This window comes from Colletotrichum aenigma (genome assembly GCF_013390185.1).
Source record: "Colletotrichum aenigma strain Cg56 chromosome Unknown KSG_Cg56_contig04, whole genome shotgun sequence".
Lineage (NCBI taxonomy): Eukaryota > Fungi > Ascomycota > Sordariomycetes > Glomerellales > Glomerellaceae > Colletotrichum > Colletotrichum aenigma.
The window spans coordinates 3,166,837-3,188,631 of NW_023500910.1; the positions used below are offsets into that span (position 1 = coordinate 3,166,837).

At 56.0% G+C, this 21,795-nt stretch overlaps 4 protein-coding genes across 4 annotated transcripts; 1 reads left to right on the top strand and 3 right to left on the bottom strand.

The window, feature by feature from the left end:
- Positions 1 to 2,936: 2,936 nt before the first annotated feature.
- On the top strand, positions 2,937 to 4,545 carry CGCA056_v006736 (putative acid phosphatase; the record flags this gene model as incomplete). The annotated part of the gene is made up of 2 exons (XM_037321985.1): positions 2,937 to 4,370; positions 4,432 to 4,545. The coding sequence occupies 2 exons, from the start codon at positions 2,937 to 2,939 to the stop codon at positions 4,543 to 4,545; spliced, it is 1,548 nt and encodes a 515-aa protein (XP_037180453.1).
- Positions 4,546 to 6,238: 1,693 nt separating this feature from the next.
- nrd1-1 (Negative regulator of differentiation 1) lies at positions 6,239 to 8,614 on the bottom strand (the record flags this gene model as incomplete). The annotated part of the gene is made up of 1 exon (XM_037321986.1): positions 6,239 to 8,614. One exon carries the CDS (start codon positions 8,612 to 8,614, stop codon positions 6,239 to 6,241), a length of 2,376 nt encoding a protein of 791 aa, XP_037180452.1.
- A 7,560-nt stretch (positions 8,615 to 16,174) lies between these two features.
- Positions 16,175 to 17,982, bottom strand: CGCA056_v006738 (Asparagine--tRNA ligase; the record flags this gene model as incomplete). The annotated part of the gene is made up of 2 exons (XM_037321987.1): positions 16,175 to 16,301; positions 16,361 to 17,982. 2 exons carry the CDS (start codon positions 17,980 to 17,982, stop codon positions 16,175 to 16,177), a joined length of 1,749 nt encoding a protein of 582 aa, XP_037180451.1.
- A 1,544-nt stretch (positions 17,983 to 19,526) lies between these two features.
- Positions 19,527 to 20,870, bottom strand: GBU1 (Guanidinobutyrase; the record flags this gene model as incomplete). The annotated part of the gene is made up of 4 exons (XM_037321988.1): positions 19,527 to 20,455; positions 20,512 to 20,639; positions 20,679 to 20,686; positions 20,742 to 20,870. 4 exons carry the CDS (start codon positions 20,868 to 20,870, stop codon positions 19,527 to 19,529), a joined length of 1,194 nt encoding a protein of 397 aa, XP_037180450.1.
- Between the last annotated feature and the right edge of the window lie 925 nt (positions 20,871 to 21,795).

Genomic DNA, 21,795 nt, shown 5'->3' on the forward strand with positions numbered 1-21,795 from the left:
TTGGGCGTTTGTCGTCGAACTGGTGATGACGGAGAGATTTGCAGGTCGGATTCGGGTTCGAAATTGGTGGGTATCTCGTCCGGGAAAGGCGTCAATTCTGGAGAGCTCGAAGAATCTTCACTACTAGGAAGACCAGAATCAAAAGCTCGGCGACTTTGCCTGGTTTCCATAGCCGCAGCCTTTTCAGCAGCAGATGTTTTTGGTAGAGTGAGGCGAGTGGCGACGGCGTTCAAGGCGGGCTGCATGACAGACTGGGCGCCATCTTGATCGTCTTCGCCATAGACAGGATCCTCAGACGGGACCCTTTCTATGGGGCCTGGAGGCGAATTGATCCTTAAGGTGAGATTCTCCTTCTGCGACATGGCAACCATCGTGAGATTCCTGCAATACGCGGAAAGAGTGCGAGAATCGTCGGGTCGCAGGGTTGTTTATATAAGTCGCAGATTTGTAGAGCCGGGCGTTCCGGGGTTAGTTCAAGCACATGCTCAGTGTCCTTTTTGGGGGAGCAAGAGTGGACACCAGCCAACGCAGCACCGAGGCAGATGCGGATGAATACCCAAAAGAATGCTCGAAAACCGAAAATGGCTGATTGAAAGAAAGTACAAGAGCTGGGGGAGAAGTTGGGTTAGAGAACGATTTGAGGCGGCCCGAAAGAAAAGGAAAAGTGGTCGCCACGGGAGGAATCCCCAGCTGAGGTTCGTGTTGGGTTCGTAGGTTGGGTAAAGTTGGTGAAGATGTTTTGGGGTTGAAAGAAGGCGGTTCAATGCAACCCCCCTTTGAAATCTGGATCTGAACGATTGATTTGGCAATGACGACTGCGACCCTGGGGGCAGGGAAGGACCGAGTTTAGTTATATAAGGAATGGCCTTGAATCGCGCCTACCACACCCTGAGGTAACTCACCGTCTACTATCTGGCACCGGCACTGGCACAAGCGCACGACTGGAGCTGGAGCAGAACAGCAGACTGCCCAGCAATGGCAATCCACGTGTGTGGCTGCCAGCTATCCCCCGAATCGGTATTGCTTTACTGCATAGCAGGTTTGTTCCTTGAACGAGGGCAGGACGAGAAGACAGACAGTTACTTTGACGTACAGCGTGGTAGCAGCACCAAGAAATGTACCTGGCAGCGCGCAGAGTTGACGGGCTACGTACTCGGCGGTAGCGCGTAGCTAAGGCGGCCCTTGAGCATGGAAGGGAAGCTTGCTGATGTCGTCCCGCCGTGTAGGGACTACGGCAGCGAAGAGCCAAAGTCTGATATGCACAGAGCTGCGCCTCACTCGCCCGAGGGCAGGGGGATCCTTCGTCGGTCGTACATCGTAACGATCTCCGGTCCGAGGGGGCTGTTTGGGGGCTCAGGCTCAGGCTGCCAGATTCAAATGCGGCCCGTTTGACACTGCTCACCGAGTCACCCTCTGTGTGCTCCGCCAAGTGTCCACCGCCTATCATGGGCATGGAAGACTCCGCCTTGCCCAGCACGGATGGATCCTGTCTTGTCGCCCGGTCTTTTTCTTTCCTCTAGAAGAGAATCCATCTTTTGCGTTTTGTTTCGAGCCGAATTCTCTACCGTTGCACCTGTGCTGCGGCGGCCGCTCCAATCGCATGGGATCGTGTCTCGCGGTGAAGCGACGCGTGTTTGTTTGCGTGTAGTCAGTGACATTGCTCCAAGTCCTCGTTACTTCTCTCTCGGTCTGATTATGTCAGTGGCACATGCTACACACGCGCTAGGCATGCTCGAGTAGACCCGGACGCCAATTAGCGAAGACGTCATTGGTCCATTTTCCCCCTTCTCGGCCGGCATCGACGGCGATTGCGGCACCCGACGACCCGGTATTCCTGACTGTCGATCGGCTTCGATCAGGCAGCTTGGTCGATCTTACTGGATGCAGGCGATGCTTACGGCAAGAGAGGGTATATGAACAAGAAAATAACATATAGACGCAGCAATGCGAAATACATATCGACAGAATACAAGGCTGTGGATGGACTTTCACATGGGTAAAGACAAATGCATAACAGGGAATTCTGCAGTCGGGAACGCAATCTCGCGGGTCGGACCCGATTGCTCGAGACGTGTGGTGGGTAGAAGCAAGTATTAGGTGCCGCCGTCAAAAGGTAAGCTCAGGCTATGGCCTGACAAAAGCCCAAACTCGCAACCTGCCTCCAACTTCAGATGAGTTTGCTTGGGCGTTCTACCGTTATTCCAGATTGCGATTTAGGCCGATGTGCGGCGCAGGATGGACGATACTTGCCCGAAGAGCAAGCAGCAGTGCGGCGGTGAGGTACCTCGGTACTGTGCCACATACTACCTAGTAACTTCCCATTTTACCTACCTAGGTACGGATACCTTGCGTGGTGGACTGGCTCTTCCGATAAGGAGCTTATCGTCTCACTAGCTTCCCTACACGTACTGCGTAGGTAAGGTAGGTACGCCAAGGTGCCTGCTGCTTAGGTAGCATAGCCGCGGGCCAAAAGCCTCACCCGCAACCACAACACTTGGGTAGGTAGGTTACGTAGGTAAGGTAGGTAAGGTAGCTTGGCTTTGCTCCCAACGTCAGAATCCCTGCCCCGCATATCCCCATCCTCCATCCTCCGTCCCACCTACAGTCTGCGGCCTTCTATTGTTTCTCACACGCAAGGTACCACCTCAGAGCCACACGAGGGGGCTGGTCCAACCGATTGCCTCGCGGAACAAAGGAAACCCATCTGCTTCTAGCGACTGCGCGTTCTGAGCTTCGCCGGCTTCTTTCCACTTCCGTTGTCTCATCCCATGATATACTCTGTTTGCTAAGCTGGGCTGAGTTGTATCTTTCACCACCTTTACCTTTGCCCTTCCCTTTTCCTCCTCCCCCCCGACCTCCCCCGTGCGAGCGTCAGTGTCACAAGCATTCCTCTCCAAACACTCATTCTCTCGCGTTGTCTCTTTAGCTCCGAAACTATGACGACCCTTGAGCCTCGCAAACCCTACACTGATGCCGAGCTGCGCCAGCTGTACCCTCCGCAGCTCAAGCTCCAGCTCGTGCAGATCCTCCTGCGCCACGGTGAGCGCACGCCTGTCACCCCACGCTTCCAGGAAACCGGCCTGCCTCCGTACTGGCCCTACTGCCGCGTCGTCCGCCACCTCCGCTCCGCCGTCCTGGATCCCGACACGGGAGAGTATTCTTATCTTGACTGGAAGCGCCGCCTCGAGACCTTCAACCCTGCAGATGACAGCCCCATCATCGCCGCCGGCCCCAACGCCGAGCTCGACGATATATGTGACCATGGCATGCTTACCGACCGCGGTCGGGAGACCACTCGCAACTTAGGCCGTCGTTTCCGCAACCTCTACATCGACCGCCTTGGCTTCCTTCCCGCGGACCTCACCAACGCAGACTCCCTCTACCTGCGCTCAACTCCTGTCCCCAGAGCTCTGGAATCGCTGCAACAGGCTCTTACCGGCCTCTACCCAACTCAGAACCGAGCCCCCGACCTGCCGACCCTCGCCATCATCACCCGATTACAGCCAGACGAAACTCTCTTCCCAAACGATGGCATGTGCCGTCGTTTTGCCGTCCTTTCCCGCGCGTTTGCCCAGCGTACTGCCGACCGGTGGAACGACACGCCAGAGATGGAATACCTGAACAAGAAACTCGGCAAGTGGATGCCCCCAGGCTCGCGAGTTGCCGTCGACTCCCGTCCTCGATTGAGTGGTGTCATGGACAGTATCAATGCCACGCGTGCCCATGGCCCACAGACGAAGCTTCCCTCCGAGTTCTACGATGCCAGAGCCATTTCAATCATAGAGAAGATTGGTGTCGAGGAGTGGTATAGCGGATATAAGGAGAGTCAGGAGTACCGTACCCTGGGCATCGGTGGTTTGATGGGCGATGCTGTGGCTCGCATGGTCGGCAGCGTGGAGCACACTCCGGCCGACTGTGACTACGAAATCAAGAATCCCGGCGCCGCTCCCCATCCCGTAAGGTTTGGCATGAGTGGTTGCCATGATACCACCTTGGCAGGTGTGTTGTCTAGTCTGGGTGCTTTCGGCAATGACAAGTGGCCCCCCTTCACCAGCCACATCGCCATTGAACTGTTCCGTGACTCAAAGGTCCCGGCCGTAGAGACTTCCACCACTGTGCCAGCTGCTACCACCCCTCAGGCAGCCAGCTGGTTCAACTCATGGTTCTCGTTTGGCCGCTCCAGCACTCCGTCTCCCGGCACCGCGCCGCCGGGGATCGGTCGTAAGCCCACCTCCGACCTCACTGAAGCTGAGAAGAACCAGCTAGACGGATACTACGTGAGACTGAGATACAACGATGAGCCCGTCACCATCCCCGGCTGCAAGCCTGCTGGAAGCCATCTTGAAGGCGACGAGTCGTTTTGCACCTTGGTAAGCATTGCCGATCAGACCCTAACGGCCCCAACATGCGCAATTCTGACATGTCACGCAGGCCGCCTTCAAGTCGATCGTCGACAAGTACACCCCCAAGAACTGGAAGCAACAGTGCCGCACGAACCTCGACGCCCCAGCTATCCCGGCCAGCCCGGAGCCGGCTGGATACTAATGACTCTACTTGAGATGACGGAGTAATGTTTTGACAGTTAAGGTTCCAAAAGAGACAGCATGTTTTTTGACGAGCGGGTTTTTTACGGATAGAACTGAGAGATGTGCCACATTTACAGGGACTACAGGGCCGCACACTTAGTCGTTCATCATATTGCACAGAAAAATACCCGATTGGTTACGTTTCATCCCTTCCGATGATGTAGTGGGCTTTTACAAAAACACCGCCAAGCTTGTGCAGGGGTTTCAGTCTGGAGAAACACAGAGCAGAGACTACAAGAATCACACGTATCCAAGTGAACAAACTGAACCATGCCGGAGCTGAGCACGGTGTTACATCAAGGTGTTCGGGCTTTACGGTGGATTCAATGCAGGAGCAATATGAGTCCCTTTAACCGTCAGCATATCCCTTCTGCCACTAACTGAACCACGTCTCACAGAAAAGCTGTTCCCTGGACACTCTCGTCGAGACAATCGTGAACTGAAGATCCGGAGGCCCTGGCTTCTCGAAGACCTGCTGGGTGACCACAGCATCGACAGAAAGAAACATAGAGAGTCTGTCTCCCTCTCTCGCCATGGCCAGCGTACGTACCATGCTTGAATGAGTATTCATGCATATACGTGACCTCCATACCTCTCAAACTCAACCGAGCCTGTACACGACCACTGTACACGACCATGTCAATAATACCGCAGTGCCCACGGTGAAGAGAACGATCTGGCTTTCCAACCGCTAATCCAATAATCATCCTCCAACGCTGTGAAATGTAGAAATTCCAGCTCGGGATTCTGTATGAAGGCGCGTTGGCGGAGGCCCATAAATCACAACCGCTGTAGGCGCGCCTTCGGGAAATGAGTAGAATACAACACACGTGACGTTTACTTGGGCAAAAAAAGCATTGGTGGCGATCAAACCGGTCCTTCTTCACTTCAACCGGTCACAAGAGCGTACTTTTGAGTGCTGATGTTGTACAGGTTGGGTATCGATGCCTGGCGCCGCATCATGGAGATTGCCGGTTCCTGGGGGGCTGGAGGGGGAGTGACATACGGACCCAAATACAGTCACGTTGAAGTGAGCGAGATCTTCAAGAGCATCCTGCAAAGACACATCCCGTCGACTACTGTAGCCAAGGACGAGCAAACAAACTGATTCACAGCGGCACATTGACACGAGAGTTTTACAAACGGAGATCGCTTGCATTTTGTTCAGGGAAACCTATACCTTTCCTGAACGACGCTCTAATACACGTACATGCTGGCGATGCCGCTGCTTCGCAAAGCCAGCATCGCTTCCGCTCTCTAGATCCTCTCTCCGCGTTCCTCTAGCCCGCCGTGGGCTCATTTTTACATTCCATTCCACGTTGGCTACGGATCATGAAGCCATGTTCCAGGCATATCATAATCTGGTATCTGCTGCTATGTTCAACCACAATCATATGCATGAAAGGGGTGTGCCAAACGATTTTGTGTGGTAGTCTCCTCCCCGTGCCCTGGGATCGGGAAAACAGCCCAAGACCACCTTGCCAAACCGGCCAAAATTATAGATTAGAAGAACAAAAAAAGATGAAATTGAATCAAGAATCAAGAAATGAAGGAGAAGTGAGAAGACGCGAGATGCAATTACAACAATTAACCAATCTTTCCGCTATGTTCCTAAAGCATCATGTTGGGGGGAGGGAAGGCAACCAGCTGACTTAGTTGGCAACCTCCTCCTCAACCCAGCCGTTCAGACCACCCTGAATGGCGAGTCCGTACCCAGCACCCATACCGCCGAAGCTGGCCTGGTACTGGTGGCCACGGCGCTCAGGGCCCTCGTGCGAGGGAACACCGCCGTTCTCGAAGCCGGGGTTCAGGGCAGGCAAGCTGACAGCACGGTTGTGCTGGCCGCGACCGTTGCCAGGGGCCAAGAGGCCACCGATCGTGGTAGGGCCAGGGCCGGAGGCACTCTGAGGGTAGCCATTGGAGATGCTGGCCGACTGCTGGTGGCCCGAGATGGGACCCTGCGACTGGACGTCAATGGAAAGCTCGCTGGGGGAGGACTGAGCGGTGCCAAACAGAGCCTGTTGTTGACCGTACAGCTGCTGCTGGTGGGCTTGTTGTTGATGCTGAGCCTGCTGAGAGACCTGGTTCAAGTACAGGGTCAAGGGGTTGTTGTTTCCATTGAACAGGGTGGCGGACTGCTGAGGGGTGTTGCCGTTGGTGGGAGAACCCGAGTTCTGGGAGCCAGTGGGCGGCGGCGAAGAGACACCTTCAGTACGAGGGGATTGGGCCTGCTGCTGAGACAGCTGACGAGGGGGGTTGCCGCATCGGTCCTTGCCGAAGTTGACCTTGAACTTCTTGTATTCGTCCTTGCTGCGTACGGCCTCGATAGCCTTGATGGCGTTTGCGATGTTGGTGAAGTTGACGAAAGCACAGCTCTTCTCCCTCAGGGCATTGACCAGTTCGATTTCGCCATACTCGGAAAAGTCTTGTCTCAAGCGCTCCTCGGTCCAGGTCTCGTCCAAGTTGCCAATGTACACGTTACGCGAGGCTCCTCCGCTGACAGCAAGGGCGATGGCAGGAGGCAAAGCACCGGAGTGCTTGCCCCAACCGATCTTCAGTCTGCGGTTGTGGATCATCAAGCCCTGGAGGTTGCTCAGAGCATAAAAGGAAGCAGCCGCTGTAGGGTCAATGAACGTGACGAAGCAGATGTGCTTGTCAGGGATGTAACGGATGTGGTGAAGGAGACCACCGCGAACGACGTTGCAAATCTCCTCAATCGTCGTCTCGGGGTGGATGTTGCCCAGGTAGATGGTACGGTTACCGAGGTTGTTGATACCACCGGCGGTCGTCGCAACAGCAGCTGCAGCCACCGACTGCTGAGCCAGAGCGTTGGAGATCAAGTCGCGGTCGGCACCAGTGAGCATGTGCGCGTAGCCAGGCGCGATCCCAAGGTACTGAGCAGCGTTCTGCTGCTGCGTCTTAGAAACGTAAGCGCAACGGTCCTTACCGTAGTAAACGCGACGAGGGGCCTGCCACTTGGGCTCCTGAGGAAGTTGGGAGACTGCCTTGATCGCGTTGGCGATGGACAAGAAGTGAATGAAGGCGATGCTCTTCTCGCGGACGATTTTGATCGTGTCAACGGCACCAAACTTGCCAAGATCCTCGCGCAACTCCTCCTCGGTAATGTCCTCTGGCAGGTTACCCAGGTAGACATTGCGAGAAGCACCCGACTGTTGGACAGCCAAAGCCACCGAAGTGGGAACCTGGGATGGCTTGCCCCAACCAACCTTGATGTCCTGGCCCTTGATGCAGAGCTTTTTCAAGATGGCATCAGAGTGGAAGTGGGTGGCAGAGCTAGCGTCCAAGAAAGAAATGAAGGCGCAGTTCTTGTCGGGCAGAAGACGGACGGACTCGATTTGTCCGCTGCGGACGTGACCCAGGATCTCCTCAGCCGAAGTGTCAGGGGGAATGTTGCCAAGGTAGACGGTGCGGCTGGTGCCGGTTACCATGCCAGGTCCCATGGAGACAGGGGAGCTGGGCTGCATGGGAATCTGCATGTTGCTGAACCCACCGCTCGTGGGGGACTGAGGCTGGAAGAACTGGGGAGCGCCGTAAGTCGAAGGAGAGACCATGGCCTGGTACTGCTGAGGAGACATGCTCTGCTGGACGGGGCTCATAGGGCCGTTCTGGTGCTGCTGCTGCTGAGCCTGCTGCTGAGCCTGCTGGAAGCTCTGGAGGTTCTGGAACTGGGGGCTGGCAAAGGCCGCAGGGGTACCGGGCTGGAAGGGGCTTCCGAGGAGCAGCTGAGAAGGCAGCAGAGGGGTGAATTGCATGTCGAAGGCGGTGCCGGGAGTGGCCATATCGGCGGCGGACGGAGGAGCCTGCTGGTGCTGGGTCAAGGGCTGGGTGTTGATGGTGGGAATGTTGCCGCGGCGAGGGTGCCTGTCGGCAAAGCCAGAGATGTTGGAAGTGAAAGCTCCATGAGAGAAGCCGGTGTCGCTGTTGGAAGGCTTGGAAGCATGTCCGGGGAAGCGGTTGCCAGGCGCACTGGGGCCGCCCTGGCCGACCGGTCCTTGGATTTCCTGCATCCCGAGTAGATGCGGAGGGACAAGGTTGTCCCGACCGATTTGGGATAGAACCGCCGTTTTGACAGATTAAACGTGCCCCGAGCAGGCACGGAAAGCTGGAGACTGGCGCGTTCGCAAGCTACGAGACTCGATGAGAACCGTAACGTCGACGTTTAAGTGGTCGTGTCTCAAATCTGGCCTGGAGCGTTTACGGAGTAGGCTTTGGTGTCCAAGTCGAATACAGTGAATTATACAAATCGAAACAACGAAACCCAAAGTTCGCGTGTGGGCGCTTCAGGCAGCGGGACTGTCGAAAGGGATCGAACTGGAGTTGGTATCTCGCCGGGTTGACTGGGCACGGAGCAGTCCGGTTACGGATTGTCTCTTTCTCTGCTGGAGCAAGAACTTGAACAGGTTGTTAAGCTGTGTAGCAAATGTTGGAAGCAATAGTTGCGATTCGCTGGCGAGGTCGATTCTGAGGTACCGTCTGCTGAGTCAAGGTCGTGTATGCGATTCGGATCGAGTCGTACGACTTGGTGAATGGCTCCTTGCAGGTCGAGCTAGCGGTGGTCAAAGAATTATAGACGAAGGTTATACGGGCAACGAATGTGGAAGCCAAGGTAAAAGATTGGTCAAGATGGCAGAAGCCGTAACGATCGCATGAGCCAGTGAGGTCGTCAGCGGCGACTCGCGGATTGGCTGGAAAGAATAAAGAATAGAAGGTGGGAAGGTTGAGGATGAGGGCGGGCGGATGGAGAAGAAAAAGGGAGGACGGGGGTGAAGAGGAGGATTGGGGAAGGTATAAGGTGGCGAGGGTTGGAGGAGAGGAGATGAAGTTGAGAAGGGGGTGGCGGGTGGAGAGAGAAGTAGGGTAAGGTAGGAGAAGGTAACCAGAAGAGGAGAGCAGGGTTATGAAGCAGCAAAAGGAGGGAAGAAAGAAGGAAGGGGAGGAAGATGCCAGGAAGCGAGAGTGAGAAGCGAGAGAGCGTGTGTGTGTGCGCGTGAGAGGGAGGGCGTAAAAAAAAGAGGTGAGCAAAAAAGCAGAAGAGCGGAGAGGGAGGAGTATGCAGTAAGGTGGCAGGCCCAGGACGGAGTCGAGAGGTAAGGGTAGCGAGGGTACACGCGCTGCGTTCCGGGGGGTTCGTGTAGGCTTTTGATTACCCAAAAGGGTGCAACTAGAATTGGCTGCGCTAAGTTTGATGAGGTTGACCAGGATTAGGGGAGGAGAACCCACAGTGCCTTACCCACAGGAGGCTAGCAGAGCCCGGGGGATTGGAGCAGCGCGGTGCGGTTGACAGTGCAGCAGTGCAGCAGTGCAGCAGCAGCAGCAAGCAGACTGCAGACTGCAGACTGCAGCGAGGGTCGGCTGGTGTTGGTACGATTCGACGAATGGCAGCAAAGTACACCGCCCGTCTGTCTTTTCCCGCCGCAATGGTAGGTAAGGTAGGTACGAATATCTGTGAGGTATCCTCTCAAACCTCTCTTCCCCAAGAACACACACACGCACGTACACGGGGCAGATGGCAGACCGGCAACCACCTTGAGATATTCCCGTGCTAGGTAGGGTAGGTGAAGAGGGAGAGAGGAGAGAGGAAACAAGAGAAAGAAAGGTCAAGCAATGCCGGCGGGGCAGAGAAGTAAAAGGGAAGGGGGCGAGAGAGTTCTGCACTTATTCGTGGCCAAGACCATTGACAGCCGCGATATGAAGACTTGGTACTTTGCTTTTGGGTGTGTGGGTATGTATGTGTGTGTATGCGTTGGTGTGCGTGTACGGATAGGTAGGTAACAGTTGTTGCGTGTCTTTCTACACCTCACGTCCATGTCCATTCTACCCAGTACCTTAATTCTTCGCCGCCGCCAATGTTCAAATGTTTTTGTCGATTTTCCAGCGGCTTGAAAGTACAGACGACCGACGGTGCCTAGGTACTCAGCATCACTGGACGGGTTTGACTGCACGGCTCGTCCGTCTGCCTCGCTCTCCATTGCTTGGCTCTGCCTTCTCCTCGGCGCTGGTCACTGATCAGGATGGCTGGCACGCGGTATCCGTACACTACCTTACGTGCGGCCCACGCACATCCATCACCACCCACCCTGACAGGAACCTGACACCCACGGTCTGACGGTATGACGGTAGGACGGTCGTTCGTTGTATCCAGGTCCAAGTCCCAAAGGCAGTTAACTAACTCTCTGTTTCGTTGGACCTGGACGGACCTGGACCTAGACTTTTGGTAGGCCGTAGACCAGACCGGCCCAACTGATTGATTGTCCGCGTGCCCATCCATCCGTCCGTCAGTCCATCTCGTCTTGTCAGTCGGTGCCAACGGCGGCCCCCTGGGGCCTTTGCATGAGGTCGCCCCCCTTGGTGAGTATTCTGCGTTAGAAATTACACGTCAAAGATACTTTCAACGGCGTGATGGCCCCTTCTGGGCGTGCTGCACGGTTGCAGTTAGGGGGGAAGGTGGGGAGGAGAAAGAGACGTGGAAAGGGGTTGCCAGGCGGGTGACCAATCAGACGAGCCGTCTTAGGTCAGGCAGGCACCGCTCTCACAGTGCTGGCGACTGACAGTGGGCGGTGGACGGTGGACGCAGTGGGGGACGAGGATGAGCTCTCGAGTCCCCAACGGGCGACGGAACATTGGACTAACCTTGTATCGCACGGGGTACGTACCGAACACAGCATGTTGCTGGCATTTCAGGCCGATCTGCACAAATAATCAGGAGCCAACGCAAGGTACATCCGTGGCACAACTCCCTGACCGGGGTCTCTGGCACTGACTTTACCAACGGTGATGAACATTGGATAAAAGTGTCAGACAGTCAGAGAGCATCGTCGATGATGATGCTCATTGTGATGTGACGGGAACCACTCTATTGTCATCAGCATGCTGAAGTACCTACATGATGGGACGTGCATCAACAGCGACTTGCAATACGGATACGGCCAACAGGACCCGCGCCCATCATCGACTCTCACATTCCCCCAAGCTCAAATGCAAACCCCAAAAAGTTCGCGGCGGGTAGGGCCAGCCAGCCGTCATTTCTCATTAGCCACAACCACGAGACTTGAACATCTACCGCCATGGTGGTTCTTTAGCGTCATCACGCCGCCATCTACGGACCACCACTGGTTTGTCTCTAGTTCGACGGGGTTCGCGCAATGGGCCGGCCCATACGTACTGCATTCGTACTTCTCTGTCGAGTCCCCTGAGTAAGGTCGGTACGCAAAGCACTACTTAGTCGGTCACCTACTCTAGACGACAAGTTCTACTTGAAAGTTTCCGTCTCCTGGGCCTCTTGCCCGTAAGCAGTGGAAATTCCACAACTCTAGGTGAGATGAGATGCATTCGCTGCTCCGACTAGCCTGCCTCGTCGAGTTGATACTGCTTGGCAAGGCTTGCAATTACGGGAAGCTGCTCGTTGCTCTGTCCCAGTCATGCACATTGCACATTGCACCTGCACCTCTAGGTAAGGTACGATAATCGGATAGCCTCCTCGCCCTGGATGCGGATGCGGGTGAGCCGCCATCTCCACAACCCGCCAACCAACCAACCTAACCACTCAGCCAGTGCGTAGAGGTCCTACTTGCCTACCGCCGTACGGACACACCAGGCTCGCATCTTCACTCTTGCAATTGCTCCCTCTACCTTACCTCCAGGCTCGGTCGGCTTAAGCCATTTTCTGCCCTCCGTCCATGACTTGTTAGTGTCGAATATCCACATCTACAGCCTTCGCGGCCCCTGGCCTGGTCCCCTTTTTTGGCCCCCTTTAAGCCCCTCTCCCCTGGGCCCTGGCTGGCCTTGGACCTCCATCTCCAATTGCGAAGACTCGGAGCTTGAGCCTCGTTTCTCCTGATTTGTCGGCTGGTCAAGTGCCACCTCGACTTTCAGCCCCCGTCGACCATCGTGGACTTTGCTGAGTGGCGGCAGCTGGGCAGACATCCAGGGGATCTGGTCGACGCTAGCCATCTACGAACGCGATTCTCCATCTCCGAGACAACACTGAAGTGCAGTGCAAGTGCACAGCGACGTGGCCAGAGGTGAATGAGTCGGTCTTTTTGCGCTGACAGACAGAGTCAAGCAAATAAGCATTACTTACTACTAGCTGCCCTACTGGGTGACGGGGTGAATAGTGGTTGTGCTCTGCTGGCGCTGCATGGCCCTGTCTGCGTGCACAGCCAGCTTGCCGATATTGCCTTGTCAGGTACGGGCATTCTTGCTCAATACCTGCTCTGCACCGTGAGCCCCTCCTTTCCTTCCCTAGAGGCTAGGGTATCCGTAAGTAAGGTGCGTCCCCTCCGAAAAACCCCTGATCACATCCCTGGCCGCTTCCAGCCAGCCTTCCCCTTGCTCCCACCTGGCCGACAGGGGAAGGCACGGCCTTTTCTGGCCTGGTCTGTCCGGTTCCTAACACTTTCCCCGATCAATTGACAATCCTCCAAGGGTTCATCATTCTCCCCACCCAGCTCGATGGAACATTGACAGCCGCCTTTGCCAGAGCGTCTTCCAAGCTCGGTCTCCACTCCAATACTCTGGTGTCTGCCTACGCCCACACTTAGTACGGATGACCTGCAGTTAGTTGTGCGAACCTCCCAGATATCCGAACTCCCGCCTGTCTCTCAGCGCCTCTGATGAAGAATTGAAATTGCACCGGCTGCACCTCAATCTTGCACACCACACTCGTGGAATCTGGCCCGCTCATCCTTCTCTCGGTTCGCCGCTCATCCCACAACATCTTCTGAACCCACGCTCTAGAACGCCAGAGCGCGAGAATATCGACGGACGTGCCGTTGCTCCAAAATTGCGATACAGCTCGCACCTAACGCTGCTTATCCCCCACTACACGACACTCTTCGGAGACAAGACCGACCATAAATATGCAGCACAGTGTCTGTGGCTGGCTACGCAATGGATTCGAGACTCCTCCATCTTGGACTTACAATCGTCGGGTGTTGCTACCGTGATATCGACTTTCTACCCCTACGCGACCTCGGCCTGCCTCCACTTCTGTCCAGCTATTCGGATGAAACACCGCTGCAAGGAGCCTGGGTTCATCAAAACCCCCAGACTGCTACGGGGGGCTTTGGGACACGAGAATCCAACTTCAGGTCAATATCTTGAAAACCTCTAACGCGGCTGGCCCCGTCAGCCGTGGCTTAGCTTTCGCCAGTGTCCCGACACCATCATTCGTACCCTTCAAATATGCAGAGACTTGACAGAAATGGCGAGAGAAACAACTGGCCGAAACCAAGCTTGGCTTCTGGACCCAGACTCGGAATTCCAAGCGCCGCCAAGCAAAAGCCGAATGCTGCACCACCTGAACCAGATATCTTTGACCTCTCAGATCACTTCCCGAACTCATCGCAACGCCGTATCCTACGTTTGTCTTGCCTCAGAGCCATTGGCCATATACCTACCCAGGCCGCTCAATGTGGTGGCCTACTCATGGTTTGCTCGACTCGAAAGTAACATGTAAAACGGATACATGAGAAGACCAACGACATTCGAGACCTGTCAAGCGATGTACCGCGTACATTCCAGCCGCTGTTCAAAGAGGACAAAATTCCCCTTGCCCGTGGTGCCTTACATAGCCGCGATGGTACCAAAAGCGCCAATGCATGTGCTCGACCCGACGCAGACGCACAGCGGCAGCGGCAACGTCCACGCCCCTTGAATGGAGCTGGAACCGTCAGCTGCAGGCAGTATCCGCATTAGATCCGCCTCGCATCAAGTCATTACTCGTCCAATTGCCTCTCTCATCAGATCATCAACTGACCACAGCCATGGCTTTCCTCCGCTGCCAGAAGTGCGTTTTTCTCGGGCCACCTCGGTTTGCAGCGTCGACCCACGCCACACCGTTGAGCAACAACGTCCTTGAGTCAAACATAAGAGAGGCTAGGCTGGTTGCTTTGTCGCTTGTCAATACCGGCCACAATCACCAGCCAAAATACCTTGGCGCCCTGCCATGCCATACATCCGAGGAAGCCAGCTGCCGGCGAGCATTCTCCCACCGCAGCCCTCCATAATTGGGTTTTAAGCTTCATGGATAGCCTGTTGGCTGCTACGACGTTGTGTCTTGTTCGCTGGACAAACCTTGCCACCCTTCCGAACGCCCTGTCCGACGGCTCCGGGTTCTGTGATGGACATGCCCGGTGCGCATCCCCACCACCTGCTTTACTGACTGCACCGTTCATTTCAATCTGCCGCCCCGTGAATCGTCTAGCTGTACGCGCCAGCGCCCGCTCGGTTCTTCCCCTTGAACCCCTTGGCAGCATCCAATGGTCGCTGTCCCCGCCTGCTGGCCGATCGCCGGGACATCAGTGCGCACGCGATCTGCCGCATTCGAGGGCGGCCGCGATGGTATGCCGGTAATCGAAGGTACAATTCGTGTTCCTGATCAATAGTCCGAACTAGAGGGACTAGGCTCCAGAGAAGTTGAAAGAAAGGCATCCCGCAAAACCACAGACAAGCACAAGACGAACGAAAACATTTTGCCCTCCAAGGTCTCGGGTGGTACTGCCACATACTCTCCACGCACGACAGCCGCCTCGCAACCACGGCTCGACCGCACAGACCGGGGCTGAAGGCCGGCCGGCTCCTCGACTCGGCGGGCATCCACCAAAGTCTCCTCACCCCTTTCTGAAGAGCATGGCACCAAGTCCTTCTAGAAGAGGTCTGATGTAGACGCCTCAAACACAAGATCGGCCGGGCCAGGGCGAAGGAGACGCTGCAGCTCCTCTAACAGGCTCCGGGCCTACAATTCCTCGTCCCTCAATTGGCGACTCCAGCATACCCAGTATCCGTATTTCCCCCTGTCTGCCCAATGTTCAGAGCCAGATCCTGGTCGAAGACCAGGAAGCATCGCCCGCGAACAAACGACACCCCCGGTCCTACGTAGTGGTGGTTGGTTTGCCTGCGTGTGTCCGTCTGCTTTTTATCCTGCCGTTCCAACAGTATGCAGAAGGCGAGAGCTTAAAGTCTGACTTGAGTTGACAAGATTTGAAGCTTGGGCAAATTAACATGTCGTGCTAGGCTCGGCTCGCGCACCATGTCTCACTATTGGGCTCTTTTTTTGGCTTTTTGTTTTCGCGTCTTTCGCCTGTCGAAAATGACGAGCTCCCCCCCGGCAGGCAAGACAAGGTGACAGTATGCCAGGACCCAATCGGCGAGTTTTCGAATGAATTTCAATCCTCAAAGTCGACGTCACCCGAGTTGGAAAACAACCATGTCGGCACTCGGCAGTGTTTCTGACGGCAACCGGGGCGTCTGTCACTTTCGGTGTGGTGCTTTGGCTTTTGTTGTCTCTTATTACAAGTCACCTTTCGCGGAGCTCACAACCGCTTTTGTCCTCCGGGAAATCATGCTCCGGCAGAAGAGATGGTTTGAATTCCGTAACTCCTATCTAGACCGACCCGTCTCCGATACCCTTGCCCAGCTTTATGCCGGCAAACCATTGCAAAGTCCCCTGAAAAAACCCTGAATGATCTCGCTGATGCCTCGCCGCAGCGTTTTCCCTCTTTTCTTTTCAAGCACGCTAGACTTTCTACTACACACCACCGTCTGTCTCACGACGACAGCCCACCTATTTACGGCTTGCAACGGCCCATGTAACGGGGGTACAAGCATGTCGTGCGGACGGTGTGCTGGTTGGCGAGCCAGGCCAGGAAACGCTCAAGACCAAGTCCGTAGCCGCCGTGGGGGGAGGTGCCGTACCTAGAAAGGTCGTGGTTAGCGCTGATGTATGGACTCATCATTGTTGGGGAGAAACTCACTTTCTCTGATCAGTGTACCAGTAGTAGTCCTTGGACGGGATGCCCTCTCTATCGTAAGCGGCGAGCAGCTCCTCATAGCCCTCCATTCTCATCGACCCGCCCACAATCTCACCAACACCAGGCATCAAACAGTCGACGCTCTCGGTCACGCGGGGGTCCTGGGGGTCCTTCTTCATGTAGAAGGCCTTGATCTCGGTGGGGAAGTGGGTGAGGAAAATGGGCTTGTTGATGGCGTCGGTCATCTTGCGCTCAGCAGCCTCGGCGATGTCGTCGCCAAACTTGTGGGGCTCGCCCTCCTCGTTGAGGATGGGGGGATCTTGGGCGTTGAGCCAGTCAATGGCGTCGGTGTACTTCATGCGCATGAAGGGACGGACGGGCCTCTTGAAATCGGGGTTGAGCTCCTTGATCAAGGCGGCAATCTCCTCGTCGGCCAGAACGTTGTCAATGACACGGCACATGACCTCCTCAAGGTGCTCCAGCAGGTCGGGGAACTCGATGAAGTCCAACTCGGCCTCGACGTGAGAGTACTCGGCCAAATGTCTACGGGTCAAGCTGCGCTCGGCACGGAACGACTTCTCGATACAGTAGACGCTGCCGAGACTGGGGAGGACAGTCTCGAGGTAGAGCTGGGAGGATTGGGTGAGGTAGGCGGTCTCGTCGTAGTAAGGGACGGAGAAGAGCGTGGCACCGCCCTCGACCTGGGTCTGCACGAGGGCAGGCGGGGAGACCTTAGTGATCTTAAGGTCCTTGTAGGTCTTGGTGAAGGCCCACTCGACAGCCGCGCGGATCTTCATGATAGCAGACGCGTTGTCGCCGCGAAGGACCAGGTGGCGGTTGTCCAGCATCTGGGAGTCCCATTGGTTCTGGGTCAGGGAGACCTTGTTGGTAATGGCATCGTCATCCCTGGGGGCGCTGCCGATGACCTTGTAGTAGTCGACGTGCAGCTCGCGGTTGTCGGGGGCCGTCTGGCCCTCGGGCACCTTCTTCAGCTCTCCGTAAACCCAGAGGGAAGTGCCCTGCGCGAAGGTGAGGGCATCGTAGGTCTTGGTCAGATCGCCGGCCTGCAGAACGCACTGCAGGTGACCGTATCCGTCAATCAAGGTGATGAAAGTGGCCTGCTTCTGCTCGCGCAGTCTGTGGATGCGGCCGGCAATCTTGACGCGGGCGCCCTTTTTATCGCCGTCGCCGAGCTCGACCTTCTTCTCGCCAATGGTGATGCGCTTCGCGGGCGGGAGTGACTCATCCTCCTTGATGACAATCTGCTTGGCGGCCTCGAGGGTCTGCAGGCGCTGCTTCTCGCGCTCCTCCTCCTGGGCCTTGTTCTGCGCGGCCTTGGCCAGCTTCTTCTTATGAGCGTCAAGGGCGGACTGGGCCTTCTTGACAGCGCTCTTGGCAGGCTCCTTCCACTCGAGGCGGGCGGCCTCGTCGTCGCCCGTCTTGGAGGCGCGGGACAAGAACGTGCGGCCGGGAGTGTCGATGTTGGCGATGTATGCGGCGGCGAGGGACTTGAAGGGGGAGGATTCGGTGCCCGTGGTCGTGGGCTCGTCGGCGCCGGCGTCGGTGTCGATGTAGACCTTGTCGTCTGACTTGAGGCGCTCGGCCAATTCTTGGACGGCGGCCATGTTTGCGGTGTTTCTAAAAGTGTCTGGCTTCTCTTCCACTAAATTTTGAATCAAATTCGGAGAAGGGGGCGTATGTGACGGTGGCCGCAATGGACACGTTGTTTGTTGACTCGTTTCTCGTCCCGGACGTGAGGCGGGAAATTTTTGGGCTGCGGTCGAGCGAGGATGGCGGGGTAGTAAAATCGGATTGAGTTGGTGGGAACGCGAGACGGAGGGGGAATCTAAGGTGACGAAGGAGGGGTGGGCCTGATGTACCTTCCCGCAGCTGCGCCGTGTGAGTCACTAAAACCTGACCCTTCGAACCGGGAACAAAGTACACAAATGTCACCAGAAGATGCGAATTAATACAGGAGCTACTCTCGGGCGAGCATCTTCCGTCGAGGGCCTCGTTTATCTAATTACGATTCCAGAGACCAGGCGAGGGAAGGGTGAGTCACTCATCGTTCCCAGGGGTTTGTTACACTGGTCAGACCCCTTGATACCTCTACCTGACGAGTAATATATGGTCCGTGGTTGCTACCGGCCCTCGGGCAACGCTAAGGCACACAAGTCAACAGTGAATCCCGCGCCGGACGAGCTGAGGACGATGCCTGTGGTTCGAGCGGGTGTCAATTGAGCATTTCAATTGCTCAGAGATAAGGGGCCCAGATTGGAGAGGAGCTCGGGCCCTTGAACGAAAGGGTTGGGCTCCGAAGATAGGAGTTTCGAACACACTCCCTTGACTCGTCATGAGAGCAAGCAGGGCAGGTGGAAGGGGAATTGAAAGGCGGTCAACTCACCGACATGCCAGACTTGTTGATGCTGTCCTGGGATGCCATGTGATTGATGGTGTTCTTGATCTCCGAAGACATGCTATGTTGACCGTTGTTCTCCGAACCAAGATACGGCCGGGATGTGGGAATATAGACTCGGCTGACGGCGCAAGTGACCTGGCTCTCGCTGTCTGTTCGTCAAGAGAGTAATAATTCACTTCACTGGAGCCGAATCGATGCTAGTAGCACTCGTATCAGGATGAACAGCGCAAATAAGTAGAACATCAGGACGGGCGTGCGTGGCAGAAGGTGCAGTTGACGTGAACCCAGCTAGGGATTCGCATGTTCGAGGAAAAAGCCGCTGTAGACAACCAACTGGTGGTTCGAACTTGTGATTCAATATCAATATCAAGGCGCGATCAAGGCGAAGAACGGCGCGCTGTGATTGTCACATAAGTCGTACATGGGCTGGCCGAAATTCTGGTGTAATCACCTAGCATCTCATTGACGGACACCTTCCCAACAAAAACGAACCAATCAGTTTCTAATCTTCAATATAAGCCGCTAAATTCGCTGGAGATAGGCCGTAAATGGCCCTATGTGAGTCGATCATGAGATGCCTTTCGCCGCCTTTACCTCAAAACCCAACCCAACGCGCCTTTGTCATCCAGTTCGTCAACCCCAAGCTAAGGGTGTGCTTCATGGGCGTAGCCAGTCCTCGTTTTGAACGCCCCATCCTCTCACCATGATCGCTTCCTCCCGACGCCGGTATCATTCCCCAAAGCACATCGCTCACAACTCATCCTTCACCTCCGCCTCGACAGCAGCAGCGGCCTTGCCCTCCTTGCCCATCCCCTCCAGCCCCTTCTTCACCATGGAGCTCAACACTTCATACACGACCTGCGCCGCGGCCAGCGCCGTCTCCTCGCCAGCGTTCTGGTACGCGGGCGAGACCTCGACAACATCGGCCCCAACGAGGTTCAGACCCTCGATACCTCTCAGGATGCGGATCAGCTCGCGGGTCGTCCAGCCACCGGGCTCAGGGGTACCGGTGCCAGGGGCAAAGGCGGGATCCAGCACGTCGATGTCGATCGACAGGTACACGGGGTCCTCCGTCCCGAGCGTCTCCATGATGGTCTTGACGATGCCGGCCGTGCCGATCTCGTCAATGTCGTCGGCGGCGATGCGCACCCAGTTCTGCGCCGTGTCGTCCTCGTGGTCGGAAAAGTCCGTGCCGGACAGACGGGTGCGCAGGCCCGCGTGGACGGAGGGGGCGGATGTGGTGTTGGACAGGAGGCCCTCGTTGCCGGCCATCCAGAACATGGAGCCGTGGTTGAACTGGGTCGACGTCCAGTAGGAGGGGTACTTTTCCGGGTGCCAGGTGTCCAGGTGCGCGTCGAAGTGCAGCACGCGGAGCTGGCCGTAAGTCTCCTTCAACGCCCTGAGCGCGGGCAGCGCTAGGCTGTGATCGCCGCCGAGGGTGATCAGCTTGGGCTTGCTCAGAGACGAGGAAACGGGCTTCCTCTGTCCCAGCTCCCTGAAGGCGGTGCTCATCTGGTCGAGAGCAATGACGTTGTCCATGGGCGTCACGGGGATGTCGCCACAGTCGATAATGGTGGCCCAGTTGGCGTACGGGTTGATGTTGGCACGGGGATTGAAGCCACGGAAGGACGTCTGTCTGCTGGCCGCCTGCCGAATCGCGCGGGGACCAAAGCGGGCGCCTGAGGGTCATGTTTCAGCTGTTGGGTTCTCACAAGCGATGCAGAGACGTTGATACCTGGTCTGTAGCTCACGGCCGTGTCGAAAGGGGCGCCGATGATGGCGATGTCGTAAAGTTCTTGGGGTGTGGTCAAGCACTTTGCGTGCTTGAGATGAGCAAACGTGCCGATGCCCGTGAAGCCTATACTTGTGAGTTGAGTATCTGATGCCACCGATGGTGATTACGAACCCCACTGCCAGAAGAGTCAGTCATGATGCCTAATCATAATGTCAGAAAGTCGGACTCACTTCAAAGCCCCATTTGGCCTCCAGCTCATCGAGCTCAGCCTTGGTCCATTCCTTGTCGTCACCGTGGTTGCCGCAAGCAGAAGCTAGTAGAGCCGACGAGCAGCCCAGCAGCAGAGAAGTCAACTTCATGGTCCGTGTCTTTCGTAGTGTATGAGTTAATCGTCTCTTGTTGATGAAGTTGAGGCAGATGGGTTGAGAGGTCGGGGTTCAGACAAGGAAAAGACGGCTGGGAAAAAAATTAAATGCCTGGTTTCAAGTCTATCGGGAGAAGTGCATGACAACTTAAAAAGACCAGCCGATTCGGCGGGACCGGCTCAGTGCACCGCAACCGGCCCGGCCTCCGTTTGGAAGACAGCCTCAGTCTGCCACTTTCATAGATATGGCCGATTCGCCCACTTTCTTCGTTGCCGAGAAGGGCGCTACCTAGTCTCCAGTCGAAGCTCCCCCGAGGGGAAAGATACCCGCTGGCCGTGGCCCAATTGGCCAATGCATCCACCGTCGTCCGTCGTTGCGGTGTCAAGCTCCTGGCCGGAGCTTCTAGGCTCCCGGAAAATGCGGAGAACATCGGGTTCGAAATAGGCAAGCTATCCGTTCTGACCAGTCAATCGACCTCCATATCCGAGGGGGGGCAATAAACCGTCAACCAATGCATTAGCCTATCTTCGGCCCTCTGCTCCTTGGGTTGAATGGCCCCCGCGGAGGATGGAGGGGTAGCGTGGCCGCCGGCGAAGGGACTGCGGGGCCGGATATGCAGCTAAGCAGCGTCCGATTTCCTCCCGCTCCCCCATAAGGTCTTCAAACAGCCTATATGTAATGATCAACAAAAGGTGCATATATCCATCAGAATCGCCAATCCCATCCAAACCCAGCCGCACTCGATACTCTCAGAATTCGTCAACAACCTGCCGATTGAGGGGTGGCTGACGTGCCTAGGCGCCAAAATACCCCAAGTGAGCATCATCGGTTGGCCAATACGAACCCCCCTTTACCCTCAGAGAGCAGAGCCTTGCATGTCTTGACCATCGACATCTCCACTCTTGTCCCCGGGGGCCCC